Source organism: Penicillium digitatum, chromosome 3, assembly GCF_016767815.1.
Source record: "Penicillium digitatum chromosome 3, complete sequence".
Taxonomy (NCBI): Eukaryota; Fungi; Ascomycota; class Eurotiomycetes; order Eurotiales; family Aspergillaceae; genus Penicillium; species Penicillium digitatum.
Genome location: NC_089386.1, coordinates 1,901,449 through 1,926,059, shown reverse-complemented (window position 1 = coordinate 1,926,059; position 24,611 = coordinate 1,901,449). Strand labels below are relative to the sequence as shown.

Here is a 24,611-nt window from a genome sequence, read left to right as displayed (position 1 = left end):
TTCAACTTCAACGTTAAAAAGGATTAACTTAAAGAATCGACAACCTATACTTTTATATCCTTAACAACGCGAGGCTTTGAGAATTCGAAGACCCAATTGGCGCGAGACACCCAGTGGAGGTTTTTAAAATGGGAAAGGCATTAACTGGTGTTTACTATGATATACGGAAAAGGGTTTCTTTTATCAGTGGGCTCATTCCACGTATGAACTTGGCGTGCTAGGTAGGATATTTAGAACATTGTGAGCAATTTAATGGTTGTATAAATAGTACGTACGTCTACTACATAATTCTCTCGAGAAACCACCTTGTCCGACCCGGCTTCTATATTTAGACTAATCGTTTGCACTCACATTTGACTTCCCAGGAGCATCTCATCCGATCAAGCCGATATTTGAAGGATGAAGGCCTTGTGAACCCCTACCCTAGGGTTGAATTTAATATTGGGTCGACTTTAACATTAGTTCAGATAGATACGGGGACATTTTGTCTGCATATGCTCACGCACAGGACTGAAGTAAATGTGCACATCTCCCTGCAAGATGCATAACTATGTGTGCCGTGCATAAGCTCCAAGCTCCACTCTATAGAAACCAGGGATAATATCCGCCGGGAGGATTCCCACCGCCACACTTTGGATCCACAGCCACATCCCAAGGTTCTACGGTCACACACCGCCACTGTTCCAAGGTTGACGCCTAAATGACTCACAGCGGAACCATTGCAGTTCCATGGTTGCACGGTCAGACCTCTGTCATGTGCACATTTACGGAGTAGGTAGTTCCAAGGTTACCGGGGCGCTTGGGAACACGAGAGGGACCGATATCGCTGTTGAGCTGTATTTGGATTGACTATCCTATCCGAGGACGAGAGACCCTCGGAGATGGTAAATAGTTGATACAGGTATAATCAGGGCAGACGCCCGCTCCCCCCCCCCTCCCCCAAAGTAACCAGAGTAAATAAAGACCATAACCATCCCATGCCGACCACACTCCGTTCGCAACCACAAAAGTAGATAAAAGAAAGAAGGAAAAAAAAATGGAGCTAACACATGCACGATGCAAGTAGAAGACATGCCAGTCATCACCACATCGTACACCTCATGGGAATCAAACGCCCAAGTCCCAATACGTACGACCGAGTGCCCGAGAATAGGGGTATGTACAACGGGGTCAGCTCGTCGTAGGGAAAACAAAAAACAAAACGACGGACTTTTTCTTGTTTTGCCTCGCACAAAGGATAAGAAAATAAGGAAATCCGCTAATAAATCGCAAGTCAATTTGAATACTCCGCAACGCGGAGGCTCGGGTTCAACGCGATCTTGCGTGCTTCGCTGCCACAACAGGCACGCTTCATGCCTGCTGGTCCAGAGACTGGGCCCGTCCGCACGGGGGGAGTAGAGGACCCATGTTGCATCATGAACGAGTGTGGAAACTGTTCATCAGACAAAACCGAATGATCACCAGAGGCCCCGAGGTTGATCAGATGGCGCACATGGTTTTGGAGTAAAAGATCGTCAGAACCAGTACGTCCACGTTTTCGGCACTGGCGCCGTTCGGGTGTCGCGCCCGAAAGTTCGCAGAGACTCTGAGCAGCTTCGCTCAGGCTGGAATCCAGGGAGAAATTAGATAGATCAGGGACCGACGAACCCATGGAACTGGGATATTCAGGGGAGCTGTAGACGCCGACTAGACAACTCTCGTTAATCGGAGAGTTAATGGCCAGAGACTTTCGGGACTCCTTAAGGGAGTTACTTGTGCAGCGCAATGTGGCTTTTACAGCCAGGCGAGCTGGCGCGGAGCCCGAAGTACCCGAGGCGTTGGACGAGACCGATGACGACCGCGAAGAGCGGGACGACAGCGTAGAGACGTCCGAAACCATCGAGTCAGGTGAGGATGCCGAAGAGGTCGAGCGAGCCAAAGATGACCGACGAGCCGCAGCCGGATAACCATCGTATGTTTGAGTCCGAGAACTGAATGACTGGGGCGGGCGCTGATCGAGTGTTGATCGCGCCATGCTCGCATTCTGCGCCTGAGACATTGCCGAGCAGATGGATGGGCGACGGGGGTTGTAAGCACTCACACTCGCAGCAGGAGTGGAGGACACTTGAGATTGAGGGGTCATCTGTGGGGTGGGAAGCATCGTAGGCCGTGGAACACTGGGCAATGCCAGGTTAGCAAACTCCATGCGCGGAGTCGGCTCCAGGGTTCGCGGAAGACTCCGGGCGTACGTCGGAGTTCGTTCGCGCGGCAAGGAGCGCACCAACTCGTTGCTTGGCAAACTGCGAGGCGAGAGGTATTCTGGCAGACCGAGATCCATCCCAACCATCGCCGAAACTGGGACCACGGGCTCTGACTCTACAAAGTCGAGTTCAGGAGTGAGTCTGGGTAAGACAGTCTGCCAGCACTGACCTTTAGCAACCGGGGGTCCACCGGCACCAGGAGTCAGCTTTAAGACCAAATCAGTCCACCGCTGAAACGTTGCCTCATCTATGTGCAGGCGCCATCCCACAGCCTTGAGGAACATAAGCTCATTTTGGTTGATCTCAAGAGTGTTGAGGCCAGAAATCTTGCTCCAGGCACGAGCGGAGTAGTTGCGATCCTGCAGATACTTTGAAGCGAGAATCAGCGCTGCCAAGAACATTCGTCGCCCACACTGCATCGCCCGCGAAGGCGACTGATCCCGATACTGCTCTTTAGTGAAATCATGCGTGGGTACGTGAGCTTTGATTTTAATCAAATAATACAAGGCCACTTGCAAGGTACTGTAGCTAGTACGCGAGCGGCGGAGAGTCTCCTGGATAAAAGTGCGGAGAGGAAGAACCCCCTTGGATCCGGTCGCGGCATCACTGCGGGCTGCCGCGGCGGAAAGGGGCCAGATGGTCTCAACAATCTGTGATGCGGTGTCTTCAGAGAAAGAGAGAAAGAAAGATTTAGCAGAGCGTACAAGACGTACTGTGAAGAGTCCTTTTTTAAGACTTACCGACGAGGTTGTCGACGAAATTCACCTTCCGTTCCGACTGCCGTAGCAGACATGGCGGAGGGCGCGCACTGGGAGCGCTAGAGGAATAACTGTTGGTGCGCCGAGGGTGCATGCGCAACTCGGGTGGCACTACACCGTCCCCCTTGGAAGCAGGTCCCTTGGTAAAAGCCCGGGGACAAGCTCCGTTTGGATTTCTTCCCGCCAACTGGCTATTACTCTCGTTCTCCCAAATCACGTCAACCGGGTTGGTCGATGTCGATGATATCGAACTCTGCGAGGAGACACAATCGAGAGAGAATACAGATGAGGATGAGGAGGAGGCGGAGGAGGAGATCGAGGATGCATAAGGGTGAGCGTGGTGAGACGCTGTCATTTGAGAGCTTGGGTGTGAGATATTCATTCCCAAGACGTCCATCCCTGACATATCCGGAAGTACTGTGGAGTTCATCTAGGGCGTTTGTTGTGAACAAAAATTCAAATGAAGACAGCCGGATAAAAGCGAGATGATCCGAATTTTGGAACCGTGGTGTCAAGATACCGTTAAGCAGGGAACCGGGAACGAGAGCCGAGTAGACAGAAGCCGTCCTTGCGACGAAGGCGACGGCGAACCTTTTAAATGTAGAGCGCCAGGTTGATAACCAGACGTAGAAAAAGAAGCGGAACCGCCGGGTGTAGCGGGTAAAAGAGGGCAAAGGGGAACAAAACAACTATAAAGACAAGAAAAGGAAAACGTATTCACGATCCGATCAACCAAGTGCTTCTGATATAAAGACCAAAGCCGGGGCACGTGGCAGGGTGACTCTTCTTCCGAGTGTATTAGATGGAACCAGAGACGGTGACGATGCGGAAATCGGTAACAGCAGCACAGGCGATCGGAACGGATGAATCAATAAGGTACATTTTGAAATCAGTCGTGTGATAGAAAAGGAGTTATATCAAGACACCCAACGGACCGTGTACAGGCAGAACCACCCTGGTGGCTATCTGTACAAGGCAGTCGTTGAAGTGGCTAGGCAGAGAGGGAGGCGAGCGTCGAGAGGCTGCAGGGAGGCGAGATGGAGATGTTAGAGTCAGAGAAGAAAAGAGAATCCTTTATGGACTGACTTTACCTATGACTCTTTTTTTTCTCACCAATCTGTTTTGGAGAGTTGGACTAAGAGAGTTGGGGGGCAAAAAAAATTGGAAGAAGGGGAAAAGAGAGTCACACTGTGGCGAGAAGAAGTCGGTGGCGGGTTAGGAAGATGCCGGGAGGCGCAGGGACCACACGTATATAGAAATAGAATATAGTCAAATATTCTTCTTTACAGTATACTCTGTAGAATCAGGAGATGGGGCACATTTCGAGAGAGAGAGAGAGAGAGAGATGAGAGGGGAAAAACCCGGATGCGGCGAAGAGACTCCGAGATAGGAGGGTTAGGAGACGGTGGTACGACGGTGACTCACGCTTCACCTTTTTTTTTAAAAAAAAAGGGTATCAGATGCTAATATATCTCTAGTTGATTCTATTAGATGGGTGGAATCTCTGTGTATGAGGTAAACAACATCTGTCTCTTCTAATATCCATGATCCTGTTAATCTAGGATTTTCCTTTTATAACCACGATCTACCCAATAGATGTTGTTGAACCCCAAAAAAAGACCGATGACCGAGAATAACTGGTGCAGTGGCACCTCATATTTGTGTAGCCACTCAGAGTATAATAGATCTTGTTTTGTAGACAATCAAAAGACCACAACGTGTGTTGTATGTTGTATGTTGCACTCTCCGTAGCAAGGGAAACCGTCATTGTTTAGGAATACAACATACAACATACAACTTGCAACTTACAACTTGCAACTTACAAACATAGGCACAATGTACTCCGTACTTCGTACTAATGATCATAATCCCAGAAGGCTCCGTCCAAAGTTCCACTGAGTCATAAAAGCCGCTTGCCACGCTGTCTTCGCCCCTTGGCCAATCTACGCGCGGCTGTTAGGCTGCGATCCACTATAATTTCCACGATTCCCATTCCTCCCATGATTCTCGTTTTTCCACTTTTGTCTCTATTCTGATTGGCCAGTGTGGCGATCGGCGTTGGTGGTTGGGGTCGCAGCCTTCCAGATGGAGCTGGGGAACCTCCCTCAGATGACCTCACAGTGGGAACTTGGGCTGAAAACAAAGAGCAAAGGTCTGATAAGGTCAGGCTTCAAGGTGGGATTTCATAGATTTCCGTGGCCTAGTTGTATGTTGTAGAGATCACCACGGGGCAGCCAGTGGGCAAAATATGCGGTCTGCAGTAATGTAATTGTAGTGGGGGGAAAAAGGCAAGTGTGAACCGCAGTCTAGAGAATATGAACCCTCGATAAAAAAAGAGATATCCAGATAGCCCAACGATGCTGAACATCGATGTACCCAAACTATCGACAACTCTACCAATCCAAGCACCGGTTCCTAGTTAGACCTTGGACTTCCGACCTCTGTCCTTGGTAGCACCGAACTAATCGCTTCGAAATACCAACTCACCGGTGTTATAGTGCAGTTCGCTGACCCGCACCACCCCGTCCTCCACATCGTCCAATCCGCACACATCGGCCAGTAACCGGTGGCTGTACAGATGACCACTGCGGAACCCAAAGGCTGATCGACGCTCAATCCTCCTCCACAAGGTCGTTGACTGCCCACTCCCTGCACAACAAAACGAACAACCGGCACGCGGCGTTCCTTGTTGGCCAAAGGTTCCCCGGTAACATCAATCCGGCTGTTAGAAGCTATGTTGTAGGAATTCCAGTAGAATCCGTTGCAGCCGCTCCTCATGCTCGGCAATCTGGACCCAGGTCGTACTAGGGTCGGAGCCAAAGTACTCCACAACCTGGGGAATACTTTTTGTAAGCTCATTATTAGCCGATGCGAAGTTGAGCTTCAGGTTGAGCGTATCTGTAGGCCTGGAGAAATGGCCCAGTGACTGAATCGGATCGTGAACGCGTGATGAGACATATAGTTGCGCCAAGGGTGGCCCATATACCTTGGACCAGGAGAATGCCTGGTTGGGGGGAGAGACCAGCAATGAACAAACCATGCACAGGTTTGGGTTGCAATTTACATACAAATCCACGTCCAACGCCTTCACGTCGACCTGACGATGCGGCGCCAGAGCCACTCCACCCACCCACACAGCAGTGCCTGTGTTGTGAGTTTTGTTTGAACGTTCATGGAACCCCATAGGTTTTACAGTTACTCACACAAGGATAGACATGAACCATCTCTGCAATCGTTCGGATGGGACGGATGGTGCCAGTAATATTCGAAGCACGAGGGCACGCTACGAGTCTGGTCTAATCAGAAGAGCAGGGACTTCAACTCAGCTGGATCGCACACCGGATTCTTTGGGTCAGCAGCGGTCCGCCACTTTACGGTCAAGCCCAACCTCTCTGCGATATGGACCTATGGGGCGGTATTGGCCTCGTGGTTGAGCTTGGATAGGACCAATTCATCGCCAGGCTGGAAGTTACGCGCTGTAGAGAGATTGTGCAGTAGCTGAGTGGTCGAGATACCAATGCTGATCCGGTTCCGATTTCATGCGTTAGCTAGCACCCGGAGTTGGGCAATTCTTATACTTCTTGGGAAGTAACCGTCGTGGAGTATAGTGCAGATACCTCCTCGGGCGCAGCGTCGGTAAAACTAGCAGCCACTTTAGAGGCATGTGCGTACGCATTAGTCGAAATCTGGGAAACTTTATAGCTGGCTCCGAGTTGGACATTCGTGTTTAGTAGGTAACAACGAATGCAATAGTGGCATCAGCAGACAGCCATCTGGAATGAAATCTATTAGACTAACGAGTCAGCCACAGTATCGAGAACCTGACTTCCACCTGTCCTTTGCCAATCAGCATACATATAAAATCTATCGGGGCTGGTCAAACTGAATGCTCATTGCACCAGCGTTGTCCATGTACAATTGCTGCTGCTGCAGTGCAGCGAAGCGAGAGCGAGCTGCCGAAACATCAAGAGCAGAGGCCATATTGAAATTTATCAGATTGACTTGGTATAGCTAAATAATGGATGTACTCTTTGGCGTGGGAATTGCAAGATACGAAAGACATCTTTCCATTTGATTATGGTCTCAACCGCAGAGAGGAGTCAGCAGCGGAGCTGTTGACAGATTTACTCCGGTCTCCAGCCACGTTGCACCTCGATTACATCCCGCCCCGAGGAGCTGAGTTAGGGGACATGTCGACTCTGCAGCAAAGAGCCTGCAATCGGAGGATCTATAGGAAAAGAAGGAGTAGGGGGCTTCACTCAAACAACCACCTAAACTGCCCGCAGACCATCACTCTGCAAAGCAATAGAACCGCATAGACGCCTATCTCTTGAAACCCCATGCATAGGCATCCCTACACATCGCCATGGCGTGGAAATCATGAATGAAATACGAAGATTTTGCTTCCATCGGGTATATGTATGAAATCCAAAGTCAACAAAACAAGCTCCCATAAACACACAAAAAAGAACCCCCACCCCCCGAAAGAACCGTTCAAGAATCGCCATATTCACAATGTAGAACCATAATTCCACTACCGGGAGCGCGAGCCCGCCGCCCCAGGCCCTCCACCGGAGGAGGCATCATGTACAACACACAGCAGGTATTTCCGATCCGGCACGACGACAATCTCATGTTTCTTTGTTCGCATCCTCAACAGCTTCACTTCCCCATCCTCATCCCGATCCATTTCATCACCGTCCCGGTCTTCCTCACGTGCTGCACCCGCCTCGTTCCCGTAGTCGTAGTTAACATCCCAATGGTTGTCGCTAGGTCGCTTCACAGTAGGCGTGGGCCGCGATAGCGAGACGCCGAGTGCCTCGGCACTGGAGACAAACGCGAAGATGTGGGCAGCTAGCGTCTCGGCTTGCGAGGGTTGGTAGGGCTGTGGCACGGCGGGCGAGGTAGGTGACGAGTCGGTGGGTTGGGTGGTAGAGAGAGGGTTCGAGTCGGTTGTGGATGGGGGGTTGTGTGCGGTGCGAGAGCTTCGGTTTTCTTCGGTCGTTTGTGACAACTGTCCTGTGCTTTGGATGATGGACCCGTCTTTGCGGGAAAGAATCAAGGTGGATTGCACGCCCGGGCGCGAGGTGAGATGCGAGAGCAGCGCGGTGACATGTTGAGGGACCTGTTGGATGTGCTTTGGGGGTGGTCAGTCTAGTTCAGCACCTTTGGAGGAAAGATTGCACTTACTTGTCCTGAGTTTGCCATGATTGGGGGGAGGGGGGGGGGGGGGGGGGGGGGGGGGGGGGGTTTGAAAGATTGTTGGTATGCGATGTGGGAGTTGAAGGTTAGGCGTAGATTAGACGAACATTGAGCACTTCATTTCTTTCCAATTACCTATGTATTTTTCTTCGGCTAGAATGAGTGAAGCACATGGAGTTCAAGAAGTTTACTGCGTCTCCAAAACAAATGACTAAGCATTGGGATGGGCACAAAAACATCCTGGAAAGGTTTCGACCCCCCTTCGGGTACGAGCAAGGTGCCAACCCTCCAGTAATAGCTCTGTCCCTATCCTTAACTTTCTGCTGGTTTCAAATCCAAGTGAGAGTGAGAGCCCTATACGGTGCATTGCGTCAACATAGATCTGATTCAATTATTGCTTGCATGTATACATAACGTGGCATTCGATGTAAGAACATTGGAATAGAAAATAGGGGCAAAGATAGGCAGGGCCAGGCTATGTAAAAATGAAAGCCAAGAAGATCGTCACAAGGCAATAAAGGAGCAACACCGTTCTGTCAGAAGCAATGAGGATGTAAGAAACACATTGGGCAAGAAAATTTCATTGACTACCGTTTGCGAGTAATTCGAATTCCACTTAAACTAGACTTGTCCGACAGCCAACCAGACTCGATGTCTTCAATCATGTTGTCTAGCTGCTTGACATTTGGGCGGCCATCTTGATAGGAGCTAGAAGTCTCAAACCCGCTGTGGACACTGCTGCGAGATGAACTAACCCAGCTATCAGATCGTGAAGTGTGGCGGCTGGGGTATTGGTGCACAAAGGGAGCGTGTGATGGGCCCAAAGACAGGTTCGGGTCGAGATTGAGATCCATGAGAGGATTCTTGACTTCAACGTTGAGCGCCGCCATAAGAGCGGCCTGTAGAATCTGGTTCTGGCGCTCTAGATTCGCGACTCGGTCTTCGAGGTAGTGATGACGTTGAGGGGCAGCGCGGGTGTGTTGACTGCTTTGAGACCCCCTCGATCTGTGGGTTGATTGGGAATATTGTGACTGAGGAGACGAAGTCTTCTCAAAACTGTGGAGGTGACGGCTTTGGGGTGTCATAGGGCGCGCTGGATTAGGGTAACGAAGTCGATTGCGAGAGGGCATCTGCCGTGGATCTCTTGTCTCATGTCCTCGATGTGTTGGCTGAAGGCGGTGGTTTTTGTCGGCCTCCTGACGCGAAACTTTGGTGTCTTTCTCTGGACCAAAGATTTCATCATCCGAGGATGGAAGCAGAGACTCTGGGTGAGATTCGGAGCGACTTTGGTTTGGATCTGGGACACTCTCATGTCGAAGGCTGCTCCCCGAGCTATCCTTCTGGGATAAGGTCAAACTTCGGTAGGGCTCCGTTTCCATGTTCCTCATCGATGGCAGAATAGCCACATTGGGCGCAGTGTAGTTGCGTTGGCCAACCCTTAGTCCAGGAGGCGGAGGAGGTGGGTGCTGAGGAGGTGGGGCTGATGGGAGTGATGCAGTGGGTGGAGGCGACGGCAGACCAAATGGAAGGTTGTTTCGGATGATTTGAGAATTGATCTGAAGCCCCTTCATAACAGCACGTCTGCCATTAGATTGTGTAGGGATAGAGTGTCCTAGCACAGGAGAGTCGGCCAAAGGCTGCCCCTCTGAGACCCTCGCATCACGTTGACCTGATAGGCTTTCGGGAAATTCTTGCAGTCGCGGGATGCGCACGCTTGAAACACGTTCTCTAGGAGTGTAATGCTCCGGGGTTGGCTGGTAGTGTTCCGAAAGCGAAGTGTTAAACAAGCTTTCCTCGTCATCGACTATTGCATCGGCCAATGACGCTCCAGCGTCGATACCGTCAAAAGCGACTGTCGGGCGCGAGTTAAGGGCACAAGGACTGTTAACGGCGGATTCAGTCTCCTGGTCTTCAGTCAGCGTTGCTGAATTAAAATGCAGTTTGGAAGATAATGGCTCCGAAGCAATCGCTGGAATAGAGCGAGCGTTGGTGTCTGGAGTACTCGGCGAGCATTTCGTTTCGGGCAGTGATGGCAGGGGCCTTGTAGGCGCTGGGAGAGGAAATGCCTTGGATGTGCTCAGAGACAAGAAGAGCGGTCGAATTTTGGTCTCATCTTTCGAGGCGGAATCCTTTGTGGCTTCTTCCTTAGATTGTGCCGCTGCAGAAGAGCTCACACAAGATGCAAGCGTATCGAAGGACTTCGGCTCTGCCTTGCTGACTGGAACATCTATGAGACCATCAGATGACAATCTTTTTGGCTCATCTGGAACTTTGCGTCCGTTACCAGAAGGTCCAGGTCCTGAGCTAGATGCCAGAGATGCCGGCGATGCTGCGGAACTTTCGATCGTTTGGTACCGAGGAATTGATGAATTTCTCCATGAGCCTTGGCTAAATTTGCGAGGAGTTGCAACATCAGGGAAAAGTTTCAAGGTAGGCGACAAGGGGGTGACAGTACGAAGGGAAGACTGTTCTGACTGAGTTTGCTTTTGGCTATCAATGGGCGGTTTAGGCTGTGACTCTAACCCATTCATGCCCACGGAGGCATTGATAGTGATTCGTGAGACAGGATCGGCGCGACTGCTCGACTCTAAAGAGTTAGATAGCCACTGGCTTTGCTCATCAATTGACGCGTTCCTATAGGAATCACTGGTAGAAGCCAACGAGGACGTTAATCGGGTACTACTTCGAGGTCTGAAGTCTACCATAGAACTTGATGTCGGTTTAGCTGATGAGGATTGGGATGGGGTGTGATCGTTTGGCTGGTATGGCGGCGGCACAGAATCGTCAAAATCGGAAGTGAGTGAGACTGCGACTTCGACCATTGAGTCAAAGTCACCAAGATCCAGAGAGCCCAAGTGACGCCCTGTACCGGTTGGTCGCGTGCTTCCATCGACTTTGGCTTGCAGCCACGGCTGTCCAATGCTTTCCACATCTTTCTTCGATTTAGAAAGAGATCGAGAGAGAGAAAGTGACGGGCTTTCTTTCGATTGCTTTACCTCCTTATGTCCCTTTGCCTCCTTGGACAAAGGCAAAGCGGCTGGAATAAGATAACCTCCCCGTGTTAGTGCTTCGATTTGGCGCTGTTGGTCTTCTTGCTTTGACCGGGGCGATGATTCCTTCTTTTGACGTTGCGCAAACTGCAATAGGCGACGATGAAATGGTTTCAGATCCTGCTTTGGATCTGGTTTTAATTCTGGTTTTGATTCCTTAGGCGAAATAGGAACCGGAAGCGCCGTGGTTGTATCGGAGGGGCTTGAGGGTTGAGAGGGAGAGGGGGAGCGAGAGCGGGAACGAGGTTGAGATGGAGGTTGAGACAGTGGATGGGACTGAGAGGGCATATTTGGAGTCTGAAAGAATCGAATCATGTCCCCTAGGCTTTCATTTCTACCAGCTCTTTCAGCCGTACCTGCTGATCGGGCTTCAGGTCGTGGAGCGCTCCCACCTTGAGGGCTGGGGACGCCTATAGACATAGGTGGTGGCGCAGTCTTTGTAGACGTCATGTTTGGGAGCCTGCGTTTCACGGGAGGATCAGGTCGACCAGTCCGAACGATTGGGCTTGGTGCGACAGCACAATCATACAGTGAATCAGACTGATGCATAAGGAGACGGAGCATCAATTGCTGGCTGGTTTGGCAATCGGGCGATTCCCGGATGTCGACATGAAAATCCCGGATGCTCAACGGATAAAGCAATAGACAACGCTAAACTTGACAAATTAGAGAGACGACCCCAATGACTGACTCGGGAGCAAGACGTGCCGACTAATTCAAGAGTGTTGACACGATAAGGGCCCGAGGGGCTACAACATATATAGATGGGCGAGGAATATGATACGTTGACAGAAGATGACACCACCATGTACAAAGGGTGTCGATATGTACACAGTCGACCAGAGTTGGCGAGGTGGCGCCCTGTATGGGAGAATCGAAACGTGCGAACAGCTGTCGAAACTACGTGGCGGAAATAGAGAGAGTTTAATAGAATCCTAGGTGAGCTGTCATATCCTTGCTTAAAGGGAATTCTTGAACTAGAATATAGGAGTAGTCCGGCGGGGGGGGGACCTCCCTCTAGGAGCCTGGAAAGGCACATCTATCCAGGTTGAGGCTAAACCGGTAGTACAAATCCGAAGAATAGGTCCTGCAGATCATGAAAATGGGTTTGTCCAAAGGGATTCGTCCAAGCAAGGCCCTGCGGAGACCCTTTCATTCTAGTCAACTATGGCCATCAAACACGCAGTGACACTCGCGATGTATAGTTTGGGATCGGGAAGGTAATATGACACAGCGCTTGTATGGCAAACTTGGTTGTGCTACTGCAGCTGCATGTTGCCGTCTGCGATTCGGTCCCTTTTTTTTCCATTGGGTTTAGGTATTGTGGCAGGGACAATGCTGGCCAACCACAGACCAATCGCCACCTGAACTGTTCCTCCCTGATTGGCTTTTCTCCTTTTTGTTCCCCTGATATATGAATGCAAGGGGGGGGAGAAAGAGAAAACGTCAGGCCGCTCTGTATTCCGTAATTCGTATTCCGCGGATGTGAGGTATCAATTAAGCAAATCGAGCCAAAAACTTAACTTAGCGTGATGTTTCTCGGGATAAAGCAAGAGTTTAGATCGGGGCTTTGCAGATCCGAGTTTTTAGGGATCCTCCAGACGATTAGAGACAGTCGATCGTGGGCGATCTTTGGGAAAAAGGTACATGTAGATCGGGGAAATGAGAGAGGGTGGGATAGCTCACACTAGATTCTTGCACTATTGGAAACAAATAGGGTGATAGTCAGTAATGTAATTTTCACTTAAAATCATTCATGTACACCATAGCATAAATCACAGCCGGTGGATGATGCTCCATACGGAGGATATGGACTAACATCACTATTGATCTATAACATTTAGCATCTTGGACGTGATCAAGAGACTTGGTTCAATTAGAAGAGAATAGACTTGGGAATGATTTATCATTTCAACTATCATTATTCCTTTGCCTTGAATGTCCTACCCATTACTTACACAAGGTAGAACACCATCCCCATCTCTACAATTTTCCTGCATTAATCTCCGAAAGAAACGCTCTTCTTCACGTCGGTATGCAGTGTTCAACTTTATGGTGCCCAATCTCCCGAACTAAAAAAAAAAAAGGTGCCAGACCCACGCGACAAGACATGTCAAGTTTTTCTCTTTTATTGTCTCAAATATGCCAATTTATATATATCCGCTTCCAAGACCACAAAAGAAACCTTAAGCGAATAACAGGCAGGTTATCTTCTACAAGTCACAGCAAACATGTTCGTTCCAAGGCCTACTTTTTAGCCTTTGGGCTGGAATCGGGAATTGACCTGGAGATAGTCTGTGCTATGTACATGCACAACGTTTGAATGTGTGGTGGCCTGTCTAATGATAAGGACTCCCCACATTTGACGGTCGCCTTCTCGGGGTGCGCGAACAAAGACAAGTCCATCTCTTCATATCCAGCCGAATTTCCAGCCGAGTGTCCTAAAAAAAAATCGTTATGGATAATGTTAACTCAAAATGTTTGATCATTTTGCTTGTGGCTTTCTGGTTCTACAAGGATCAATGACTTAAATCGATGTTCCATGAAAAGATCTATGAGACTCCAGCTTAAGGCTTTGGCTCAAGGCCTTGGTATTGTATATATCCTGCCTTCACCTGCTGCAAGGGCGCAAAGCCCACGACCACCCTCGCCGAAGGGGCGTACCGATGGGTCTATCGGGCGGTGGTTGCAGTTGTCGCAGATCGAGACTGTCTGTGGAAAGATAGACTTCGGGGTATTGATGTCCGAGCTGGTGTGAATCGGATGCGGGGTCCACCGGTGGCTGATGGATTAAAGTCCGCAAAAGCCCTAGGCTCCAGCCTAGGTCATCGTACCATTCTATTGGATGGATTTGGGTTTGCTCATAAACCTTGGCTGGACAATTCATGGGCCCGATCCATACGCGATCGCTTCTTTTAACACTTTGCTCACACCGGATGATGCACGGCCCAGCTCACCCCCTTCCTCTCTGGCGCTTTTGATTCCACGCTCGATTGCTGACTGGAAACGAGTTGAAAACACCCGGTATCTGTCCTCACGGGTTTCGTACATTTCACCTTCCTCGTCGCGCGGCTTTCCGAACAGATTCAGATATGCGAATGGAGTAGATGAATCCGAAATCATGTGCTGGGCGGTCTGGCAAAGAGGGAACGGCCAGTCGGCACTCTCGTCATCATTAGACATCTCACTATCGGCACCGCCAGTAGAAGGTTTCCCGATCCCCGCATCCAAAAACATGGCCAGAGCCCCAAGGGTCTTGACCATAGGCTTGCCCTGGCTGCCGGATTTTCCAAATGAAGCCCGGCTTGAAGACCACCGCGATGACTCTTCGGTGTGCCAACCTAACACAGACAAGAAACAGTTGAGTGTTTTGATCCATCCTCCGGCGCAAGAAACTGCCGATTCCCCGGCCGCCTCGACCATCCATGATAGAATATCCACCGCAGAACTACGGATGTCCGCTGCAAGATGGGTCATTCCAGCCCGAACATAGGGTAGGAGTTGTGCCACATGGTCTTCGACATCGCCCGGCGGCAGGGTCCGCAAGAGCTTGAGGAGCTGAGTCCGTACGCTGGTGGATCCATCGAGGATGAGCGGCAGTAAAGATGGTAAAATAACGCTCACTGGTTGTGGCAGAGGCGAATTAACTGGTCGAGAGGAAATCGTGGTAGTCAGATAAGCGAGCGAGTCGCGTCGTTGACTGTCGGACTTGGCGGAGAGGAGAGATAAGTTATGCGTGAATGTGGCGTTTGAAGTTGGGGCGGAAAGGTGGAGGGATTGTTGTGTGAGGACAATTGCTAGGAAGTGTGAGCATAAAGACATATCAAGTAGACGAAAGAAAGAGCACATACACTTCGATTTGAAACTGGTATCGGTGTAGTTGTCGGGCTTCGCTTTGGTTTTCCCAACCTTGAGTTTAGGTTTCTGCCGAGGTTAGTAGGTTGAACAAGAGAAACGGACTTTGACAATTCTAACCTGGAAGTCCTTTTGCTTATCCTTCTTTCTTTTAGAGCTAGAACCCATGGCTGCTCAAAGTCAATTGATTGTAGAAGATGGATGGCTTTCGGGGATTCTTTTTTCGCTCTGATAATCACACGTGACTTGTCATATCAGTTGTTGCCTGAGGCTTTCAAACTTCCCAAACAGGAAGTAGATCCAACTCAAAAATGCAAGCCTACTAACAATACACAATCGGCATCCATTCGCTAAAAAGGTTGGCACACCTAAGAGCAGTCTACACTTGGTACGATCATAATCAGATACTGACCGAAGTTTTCAAAATTAGACGTTAAACAAACGGATATGAGAAGGAATGGTGCAACCAACCCTCCCAATGTATGTGTGAACATTTCACTTGAAAATTTTATTCTATCTAACATCTCATTCTTAATTGGCTTTCAAGAGGCACTCTAGGGCTTAGCTTGAACCTGTTAAATCCGTTTAGCAATATCAAAACATGAAACGACTGCCATGATCAGCAACTAACCACGATTCCCTCCCCCGAGGGCCTTAGCCACCTTCTCCTGCACCGACTGTAGAATAGACTTATCCCTCTCCAGGCCATAATCTCGCTCTTCTCTTGCACCACCTTGTCCAAATTGCCAGATATTATCGGGTGTATCCGACGAGCGACGAGATGTCGCCTTCATATCTCCTGCAGAATATAATCAGTCTTATAAACTGGTACTCGAGAAACCACGCGTGTTTCAAACTTCAACTCCAGATCAGAAGTCATTCATTATGCGCATCGAACCATATACTATCACGGGCGGAAATACGCACCGGGTTGGAGCTGTTCGGATATCTTCTCGCGTGCATGACTGGCAGACTCATGCACGCGGCCGGAGACTCTATCTGTGGTATTCGTTTTGGTAGTGAATGGCTCCGAGGCTTCTGCGATTTGTGAGTTGAGTTCTGCATGGCTGATGGAAATCCACGAGATGGCTACTCACCGTCCGTGTTAGACATGTCGCTCTGTTGAAACTATCAGCTTTGCCATGATATTGTTGACTAAAAGAGGTTCCATACTGTCTTCCTAGTTATCTTGGTGTGTATGTAGTTGTTGGCTCAATACACTGCGAACAGACTTACGTTTGCCGTATAAGTAATCTATCTCGAGGAAGCTCGAGAAGTAGTACCGGCCGACTATTCGTCAACATGACGTGGATTGTTTCCCCGGCTTGATATCCGGGGGTGCAGCTAATTGTGATGTCATTCTTCGCTTGGCCTCTAGTTGATGGTGGGTGGAAAGAAAATAGAACTTAGGACCCAAGTACACCCGAAGGTAATAAGTTTAATGTCGAGAGAAATGAATGGAGAAAATCATGATCATATTGAAGTCCAGGTCTAGAAGTAATCACGCAAGGATGACAAGGTCTGTTAATCAAAGCCTGCTCAGCAGCGCAAGAAATCCAAGAATAGATGGGGGAAAAAGTCGAAAAAAAGACGGGAGAGAGATGCGCACTTCTGCCCGGCTCCGAGCTGCGAGACAACAAAGGAAACAAAAAAAACCATACGAAAATAGAAAACATAATGGGCAGCTCGGGTCCCGGACAGACGCGGTTGTATCAATCAAATCAGCAAAAAAAAAGCAGAAAAGCACACGTGACATAGTAATCAGGATAGACATGGGAGTAACAAATAAGCCACGACCGCCAGGGACATAAGTCGTGTAATACGTGAGATTATAGGGGTGGCTAGCCCCGTCACACATCGGCAAAATTCAGAAGAAAGAAAAGGATCATGTGGTAGAAGCCAACTACAGACTCATTGTCAGCCACTCCCATTCCTGGCTTGCACCCTGCCCACCGGCAATACTGTGGTTCGCCGGGTTTGCGGCAGCGGGTGGTGCCATCGCCGGAGCTAATGGTACGACTTTGGATCGGCTCGCGGGAGCGGCTGACTTGGGGCTATCGTCTCCGTCTGGTTCGGATCCAGTTGGTGCCTTTTCAAGTCTGCGCTGCCGTCTGGGTGCCACTTGCACACCGGCACGAGCTTGAGCGACGCCAGCTGGAGGGCCAGACTTGGGTGGGGCAGCGGCAATTGGCACAACACCGGGTTTCCCCAACGTGCTGGATCCAGGAATCGAGGGCGGTGACTCAGAATTATTGATGCGGGACGAAATCGATGTGGATGGGGTATGCTGAATGGAGTTTTTGCGGGTAGATTTCTTAGATAACCGAGAAGCGCCAACAGCAAGCGTGTTGGCGCTGCTACGGTTCCGCTTCTTGATCACGTCAGTCTTGAGCGAAAGTGGCCGGACAACACCGTGGAGTTTCAAAAAGAGGCCACATGCATTGCATAGAGGCTGACCCTCTGGATTGCGTCTCCACAAAGGGGTGGTCTGAGTGAAACAGTTGGTACAGGTGGTCGGTCCCGCATTCGGGTCACCGTTTTTAGACCCACCAGGACTGCCTGGTCGAGACGGCACTCCATTGCTGAGACCGGACTCTGGAGGAGTGCTTGGTGAGGGGTGGTTTGTTGGAGGCCCGCTGGCCGAGCCATTCAAGCTCTGACGGAGCAACGCTGCAGCATTGGGGGTTGATGCTGTGCGAGGAACCTTCCCGTAGCGACGAGGATCCTGGTTTTGATTACGAACCTCACTGACTGAAGCAGCAGACCCGTGCGTACGGCCAAGAGTGCCTCCCTGGTTCCAGTCGGATGAGCCATCTATCATATCTGTGGATCCTATCGTAACATGCTTGCGGTGCTGACCGAAGCCTGGTACCGACTGTATCGATCCGGGGAAGCCTCCGTCCCAATGAAGACCAGCGCTCATTTCACCAGACTCATCCAGAGAGACAAATTCATTTGGCATGGCAATGCCCCCGCGTTCACCAAAGTTGCCATCGTCATCCTCATTGTCTGAATCTCCACCAAAGGTAAACATGCTGCTAGCGGGTGCTGTTGTGGAGAACCCGCTGTGCCCAAGTACCTGGGACGGGTTGATATGCTGCGGTTGTGGCACCTGAAATCCAGACCCATGGGTAGTTGGTGGCCCTGCCACTGCGCTCCCTGAGCGAGATTCGCCGTTGGACATGCTGTACATGTAACGTGGTTGCAGCGAGGCAGACAGGTTCGATTGACGCTGCTGGATATAGTTAGGAATGCGGCGCTGGGCGTGAGATTCAGCAGAGGGCGCATCCGAAAAGAAAATCGACTGCTCCCCTTCATAAATCGCTTGCGGGGTCGACACAGTAGACTGATAGCCAGAAGGCGGGGGCGAGAAAAACTCCGTTGAGTTGAGCGACGAAGTGAGCGGCGTCTGGGCATATAGACTTGAGAAAGGATTTCCTGCAGTCATTGGAGATTCTGACGGGGAAAAATGGAAATTTTGCTGATAAGGCCCGGCGGAATTAATCCCATGGTCTTCGCTTATGCCATACGTATCCAACCCATAGGGAATGTGAGAGTGCGTGTGGTGGTGGTGTTGAGGTCTGCGCGGACCCACCGTGCCATTGCCGGAAAGAGAAAAGACCGAAGGTGGGTGATCGAGCGAGTAATCTGGAAGTGCTGCTGACAGTTCCGAGTGCTGCCCCATCATAGCGTTGGACACCGGGGGAACCAGCGGCGAGGCCTCGGCAGGCCGCTTCCGGGTTGGAACAGAAAGACCGGCGAAAAACTTCCGCTCATCGACGCTCGTTTTGCGGACTCGACGGGCGACGTATCCGAACTCGGAGTTTGTTCGCTGATCCTGAGGTGGGTGGGGGAATGAGGTGGCAGTTGACGAATCCATCATCGCATGGTCCTTGCGTGACTTGATAGGAATTGATCCAGTCGGCGTTGCTGTAAAGTGTCGATCGACAGGAGGATGCGAAGAGTGGTCGGCAGGCGAATCAAAGGGAACGATGAAGTCATCCAGATTCATAGGGTCTGGAGTGTCATCCAGATTCATATCGTGCGAAATGTCAGCGGCACCGTCGGGTGATACTTGGTCGGTTAAGCACATCTGCGCGATGCCACTCGGTGTCGGGCTTCGATTCTCCGAGGCACTATTCGGGACATCAGTAAATCAGCTATATGCCTGCAGATTCGCATGTGTTTCTTACCGAGCCTGTTGCTCCCGTTCTTTGCGCTTGAGATTCATGGCCATCATTCGCCATGTCAGATTCTCCATGCGCTCTTGGTTGGGTAACTGAGACTTTGTCCTAGTATAGAGTTTCCAAATCTGAGCGGCCAAAGGATCCTTCCTTTGCATCTCATCGGGGCTGTCGCCACGCGAAGCACCGCTTGTCCATTCGGGAAAGATGGAGTTGCCGAGAACGCCATCATTGGCGTTGGAGGACTCAGAGGGACTGAAGGGAGAGTTAAAGGAGAAGTCGTCGGACATCATATGAGAATCCGCATCGAAGCCGGGGAAAGCCATAGGCTGGGATGGCCGGGGTTCCCCGTGCCCTCTGCGATGTATCCCCTCCATAATTTCCAATGGAAAGGGCATCGATGAGAGGGGGGATGTAATTGAAATAGAGGCGACTGCGGTGGGGGGAGGGGATGAACGGTAAAAAAGGTGGGTTGAATTGAAATTCCCCGTACCCGCCGTAAACGAGACCCTTCCCGGAAGATGGTGATCGAATGCAGCCAAGCGAGAGACGATTGGCAGGATTCAGCCGACGACCAGGGTCTGTCAACACAAAACAACTATTAGCACGGAACGGATCTTATGATAATAATTTATGATAATAAGAAAATTAAGCTGACGACTGGGATGAGGGAAACGCACGATGGATCTGGAGACCACCACCCAGCCTTGACGCCTCGGGATTTCCTGATGAGTCGTGGAGGGGGGGCTAGACCCTCCAGACGCTCATGCCCCGAGAGGATCTATCTTTGGATGGAAGATAAAATTCTTCCGAGTATGACAAAGGAAAGATGATAAAATAAAAGTGGCAGAAATAAACGATGAAAGGTGGAGAGGAGGAGAGAAGGGAAGTGTGTGGGAAGATTTGAGACACGGAGGGCAGGTTTACTGCCGACCACGCAATGACAATAACCAAGATGTATAAGTTAGAATCAATGATGTACTCTGTACGAAATTTTGTTGATATTGAAACAGAAGAACAGAAATCAAGTCACGAAAAAGAGGGAAAGTCGAATAATATGATGTCCAAAGCCCAGAGTGACGCTGAACAAGAAGTGTACTTGTAATTTATGTAATCTACATGTAACTGCATGTACCAGTATGACTCTTGTCACGGGAAAACGACCGATTTACGGCGCTTGGCTCGATTCCCACAATTTTGTGCCACTCCCGTCTGCTTAAAAGCCGATTACTTTTTTTTTTTTTAAACTTTTTTTCTGTATTTTTTCCGCACGGTACTATGTATGCGGTAGACTAATTGGACTCGTTTCCCCAATTAAACTCGTGTGACGAGCCAGAGTACTCCGGAGTGAGTGTCATCGGATTTGGAAGGTCATCCTTTCTTTCTCTGCATATTCGCACGGTCCCGGGGCTTCTTTTTTTTTGGTTTTAAAACAGATCAAATCGTCTGAAATTGTTTTTGAGGATCCAACATAGAGCTGACCGGCATCTCTCATCATCGGCCCGAGTGGTCGCAAGCTCCGTACTAAAGTTGAAACTAATGTACCTCGCCCGTTCCTGTGAGTCAGGGTCGGACTAAACGCAGGTACTATCAATTCGTATGGCTACCTGCAAACAGTTGGACAAGCTTCAGAAGACAAAAAACATGTCACCTTCCAAAGACATCATATCATGTTCCTTAGCGTCCCCGGCACGAGTCCAAATGCAGGTTAAGTGGGGACTGTTCGTTAATGGTGGAGTACGCCTCCCGGTCCAGTCAAAGAGGTCTCGTCGGATGAAAGGCAACACAGTCATCCATCTCATCGCAAGATCTCATTCGCTTATGCTTTAAGATGTTTCAGATCAACGAGGGGGCCTCTCCACGAGCTACCCGTGAAGAAATCGTAGAGAGAAAAAAAAATTTGGACGGAGTACAACCAGAGAGTAATTTGATATTGAATTTTATAGTCCATGCGCAGCGGGGCGAAACGATAGTAAACCGAGCAACGGATGGATCCTCAAAAGATAAGAAACGTTATACGGGTCTTGTTGTTTTGAGCTTTCTTTTTCGGGGGCAGACAAGAAGGAAATTGATGTGTGTTTTCCACAGCTCAGGGTAGACAATATACTTTGTTGCATTTTGCCCAATAAGAAGCGATCAGATAGACTATAGAACCAGAAATCAATATCCTCTTCCTACGATCATATATCGCAACGGAGCGAAGACTCACCGAGAGGCTCAGAAAGAGATCCCTATATTACCCGACAACGGTATCACCCATGTACGGGGAAGATACACAGGACGGCCTGTCACGGAATTTCCCCGATGTTTGTCCAGGTAAAGTATCAAGTAAAGAGGCAACAACCTCGCAAATCACCGTTCTTCGTTGGCATCTGCCGCCTGGGGGGATCCTGAGGTGGACTTCCGTACCAGTTAATATCCCTGCTCATCTTTCCTTCTCTTTTCAGTTTGCCACTGGCGTGGCACTAAGGCGGGGTCAAGGAATAACTCCGGTCACGCTCTTGAATTCAGAGTCGATCCCAAGATCCCGTGTCATCTTGATATCAATTGTCCCCGGTAGCCTGGTCGACTCATGTGGGGACAGGGGCCTGGATCGGGATACGGGAACAGACACACGAGGCATCACCGAGCAAGGTCATGTTTTCTCCAATGACACACTCTAGGAGTAATCATCTCCAGCATGGCACCGAGTGCTGGAGACTCCTAGACTGTTATTTTCTTTTCGGCCCCCCCCCCCCCCCCCCCCCCCCACGACCCACCCACAAGTTGGGGAATCCGAGATAAGAAGTGGCTGATAGGAATGTAATTAGAATGTAATTAGCCATGGTCATCCTAACAGAATGCAGATCGGCGGAACTTTCGACCTTATCTCTTCGTTAGCATTAATCAGTCCGTGCATGACCTACAACATAGAGCACATTCATGCGTCTAATCAAATTGCCAAATCCATTTTTGAAGCAGGGATGTGAGTTGGGGAAATCACTGCTTGTCTCAGGCACCCGGATAAACCCGAATCTGTATGTCCGTGGGGTGGGAGAGCACTGGGCAATTGTTGCCACAGGGAAGGTGGGCCGTGGCGTCTGCACATTCAGCCCGCAACGCCAATCTGACTGGTACTTTGGTCTTCGCCCATAGTAGTGTAGTGAGGGGTTGGAGGATGTTTTTTTTTTTTTTTCTGTGCGGTTCTTGCGGGTATGCGAGAAATTTTTTAGAAGGTCAGAGCCTTTTTTGTAATTCCATAAGAAGCAGCATTTGCCTAGGGGGCGAAGAAGCGTCGAGACGGAAAACGACGACACTGCACATATGGAACGAAGCCAAGCATCGATTCTCTTTTCGGTAAATTGACTTGACATGGGTGATATGGGTGGCATATTTTCCATAGGTTTTGGTATTTGACCGAGTTGACCGAGTTGACACCGAAATGAAGCCGAAATCAAAACGGAACACCAGGGACATTGCGCTATATATATACGTTGCACTCAGCAACCCAAGGAAATTGACGCCTTGCCGTATGGTTATCCACCAAGACCGTCTCGATAAGACGTGGTGCTACCTAAGCGGCCAAAACCATGTACTCACTGATATGGTAACCAACAGGGAGAATCCCAGGTATCTCCATCGAAAATTCAACGTGCAGAGATAAGAGACTGACGCAATGATACATTATCATTGGATCACCTACACCGCCATCTTACTACTCTACAATCTCCATATTTCAACCCCAGAGTTTTCCTACGCATCGGATCTCCGGGGGATCCCCCAATGCGGATCTTGAGGCGTCAACTACGATGTTGTGAATGGATCACGCTTATCTCATGCGTTTTCCGTTGTGTTTTCTCAATGAGATTAAGATGACGACATCGCTGATGTGACTGATCTTCATGATATCTGATTGCAACTCTCATAGATACGGGAATGACCAGATCATTGGTGCAATCTCGGACACTGACGCGACGCCATCACTGGATCACGCAAGAGAAATTCACAGATGACTATTTTCGAACAACACGAATGCTTTGGGTTATCTTGCCAATCTCTTCCTTATGCGATCTTCATGCAAGGGTCCCTATCAAGTCGGATTTTGCGAGATTGGAGTGCAAACCACTGCTGGCTAGTTGTTATCAGAACCTTTCTTGGGTTTCTATCAGCTGATTTGTGTCAAGAAATTTTTCATCACGAACTCAGATATCCTCAAGCCAAGAGTGCATTGGCATTCATGCCCGTGCATCCATGGACATAAATTGTCCTCACAGCCGCAACTCTTATCATGAACGTCGATCATTGGATTGGCTTCTCTCGACATACCAATAGCCTGACTCGACTCTTGTGCGGATTTCCGGGTTGGAAATCTGGAGATCGAAGGATCCCGGACCAACAGTGCCTCAAAAATAAGTCAACGTCCTGGCTTATCACTTCTTTGCATGTGAGCCACTATGAATCACACACTCTCACTTTTGCCACAACCATTCGACGCGAGTAAGAACACGATTCTTCCCACGGAGTACTCCGTACTACTTATATACGCCCTAAAAGTAGCCTTTGACAAAGCAATGGTGCACCGTACATTCATAGTCCGGTAAGCATGAAACAAAAAGCTCATATCGCATTGACAGATAGTACTCTTATAGAACATAGAGAATAAGAACTCCGGAGAGAGAAGGCCGAAAAAAAGGAGAATGCAATGCAAGTATTGTGCAATGTGTACAAATTGAAGATTTCATTTCCAGCACAAATTGGGCACGTGTATTGGAGAGGACCCAGAGGAGATAAGATCGTAGCCCAGAGGCAGGAAAATAGAACAAGTAGGTCGAGCGCGCTCCAATCTATGATTGCAACGTAGCATAGCAACCCTTCAATTGTAACTATCTTGGCGGTGAAGCAGATCCACATCTTTCCCGCATGTAGGAGTTTCGTCTTCCGAATGAGACAGAAGCGAAAGAGATGAGAAGGGTATCATGCATTGACGATATAACACACAAATCCTCCACGGGGATGAAGGGCATTGAAGAGGGTTAAAAAAAATCTATCAGAAAAAAAGCCCCAACAGGTATGAGATGAAATGACGCTCCAATCCAGACAACCGCCGACCAGAAAAAAAAACCCCCATACAACCGGGATAAAAAAAAGCCACCAAAATGAGATAGAGAAAAGTCCACAGAAATAGACCGGGTTGAGAAGGAACCTGAGGAGATGGAGGGAAAATATGAAGGGGCTATGCCATGACATAAAAGGAAAAGACCAGGAACCATGAAGAAAAAAAAAAGCCACCTAAAAACCCTTGCGCCCGCTAATGACCAGCTGCATGAGCAGACCTGCCACGGT

General features: G+C 49.5%; 7 protein-coding genes across 7 annotated transcripts; 1 reads left to right on the top strand and 6 right to left on the bottom strand.

Moving 5' to 3' along the window:
* Positions 1-1,273: 1,273 nt before the first annotated feature.
* Pdw03_8232 (G1/S-specific cyclin Pcl5, putative) lies at positions 1,274-3,428 on the bottom strand (the record flags this gene model as incomplete). Its single annotated transcript, XM_066101906.1, has 4 exons — positions 1,274-2,156; positions 2,229-2,355; positions 2,410-2,904; positions 2,981-3,428. The coding sequence occupies 4 exons, from the start codon at positions 3,426-3,428 to the stop codon at positions 1,274-1,276; spliced, it is 1,953 nt and encodes a 650-aa protein (XP_065956989.1).
* A 2,597-nt stretch (positions 3,429-6,025) lies between these two features.
* On the top strand, positions 6,026-6,984 carry Pdw03_8231 (uncharacterized protein; the record flags this gene model as incomplete). Its single annotated transcript, XM_066101905.1, has 5 exons — positions 6,026-6,158; positions 6,212-6,256; positions 6,311-6,413; positions 6,678-6,728; positions 6,810-6,984. The coding sequence occupies 5 exons, from the start codon at positions 6,026-6,028 to the stop codon at positions 6,982-6,984; spliced, it is 507 nt and encodes a 168-aa protein (XP_065956988.1).
* Positions 6,985-7,532: 548 nt separating this feature from the next.
* Positions 7,533-8,206, bottom strand: Pdw03_8230 (Dynein light chain-like protein; the record flags this gene model as incomplete). Its single annotated transcript, XM_066101904.1, has 2 exons — positions 7,533-8,135; positions 8,189-8,206. 2 exons carry the CDS (start codon positions 8,204-8,206, stop codon positions 7,533-7,535), a joined length of 621 nt encoding a protein of 206 aa, XP_065956987.1.
* Positions 8,207-8,787: 581 nt separating this feature from the next.
* Pdw03_8229 (uncharacterized protein) lies at positions 8,788-11,538 on the bottom strand (the record flags this gene model as incomplete). Its single annotated transcript, XM_066101903.1, has 2 exons — positions 8,788-10,427; positions 10,485-11,538. 2 exons carry the CDS (start codon positions 11,536-11,538, stop codon positions 8,788-8,790), a joined length of 2,694 nt encoding a protein of 897 aa, XP_065956986.1.
* Positions 11,539-14,133: 2,595 nt separating this feature from the next.
* On the bottom strand, positions 14,134-15,273 carry Pdw03_8228 (Pre-rRNA-processing protein ipi1; the record flags this gene model as incomplete). The annotated part of the gene is made up of 3 exons (XM_014677883.2): positions 14,134-15,047; positions 15,102-15,174; positions 15,226-15,273. 3 exons carry the CDS (start codon positions 15,271-15,273, stop codon positions 14,134-14,136), a joined length of 1,035 nt encoding a protein of 344 aa, XP_014533369.2.
* Positions 15,274-15,666: 393 nt separating this feature from the next.
* Pdw03_8227 (Pre-rRNA-processing protein ipi1) lies at positions 15,667-16,409 on the bottom strand (the record flags this gene model as incomplete). The annotated part of the gene is made up of 6 exons (XM_066101902.1): positions 15,667-15,677; positions 15,737-15,904; positions 16,033-16,143; positions 16,203-16,224; positions 16,279-16,285; positions 16,342-16,409. 6 exons carry the CDS (start codon positions 16,407-16,409, stop codon positions 15,667-15,669), a joined length of 387 nt encoding a protein of 128 aa, XP_065956985.1.
* Positions 16,410-17,008: 599 nt separating this feature from the next.
* On the bottom strand, positions 17,009-20,057 carry Pdw03_8226 (GATA transcriptional activator AreA; the record flags this gene model as incomplete). Its single annotated transcript, XM_014677882.2, has 5 exons — positions 17,009-19,241; positions 19,299-19,646; positions 19,783-19,870; positions 19,970-19,976; positions 20,043-20,057. 5 exons carry the CDS (start codon positions 20,055-20,057, stop codon positions 17,009-17,011), a joined length of 2,691 nt encoding a protein of 896 aa, XP_014533368.2.
* Positions 20,058-24,611: the final 4,554 nt, after the last annotated feature.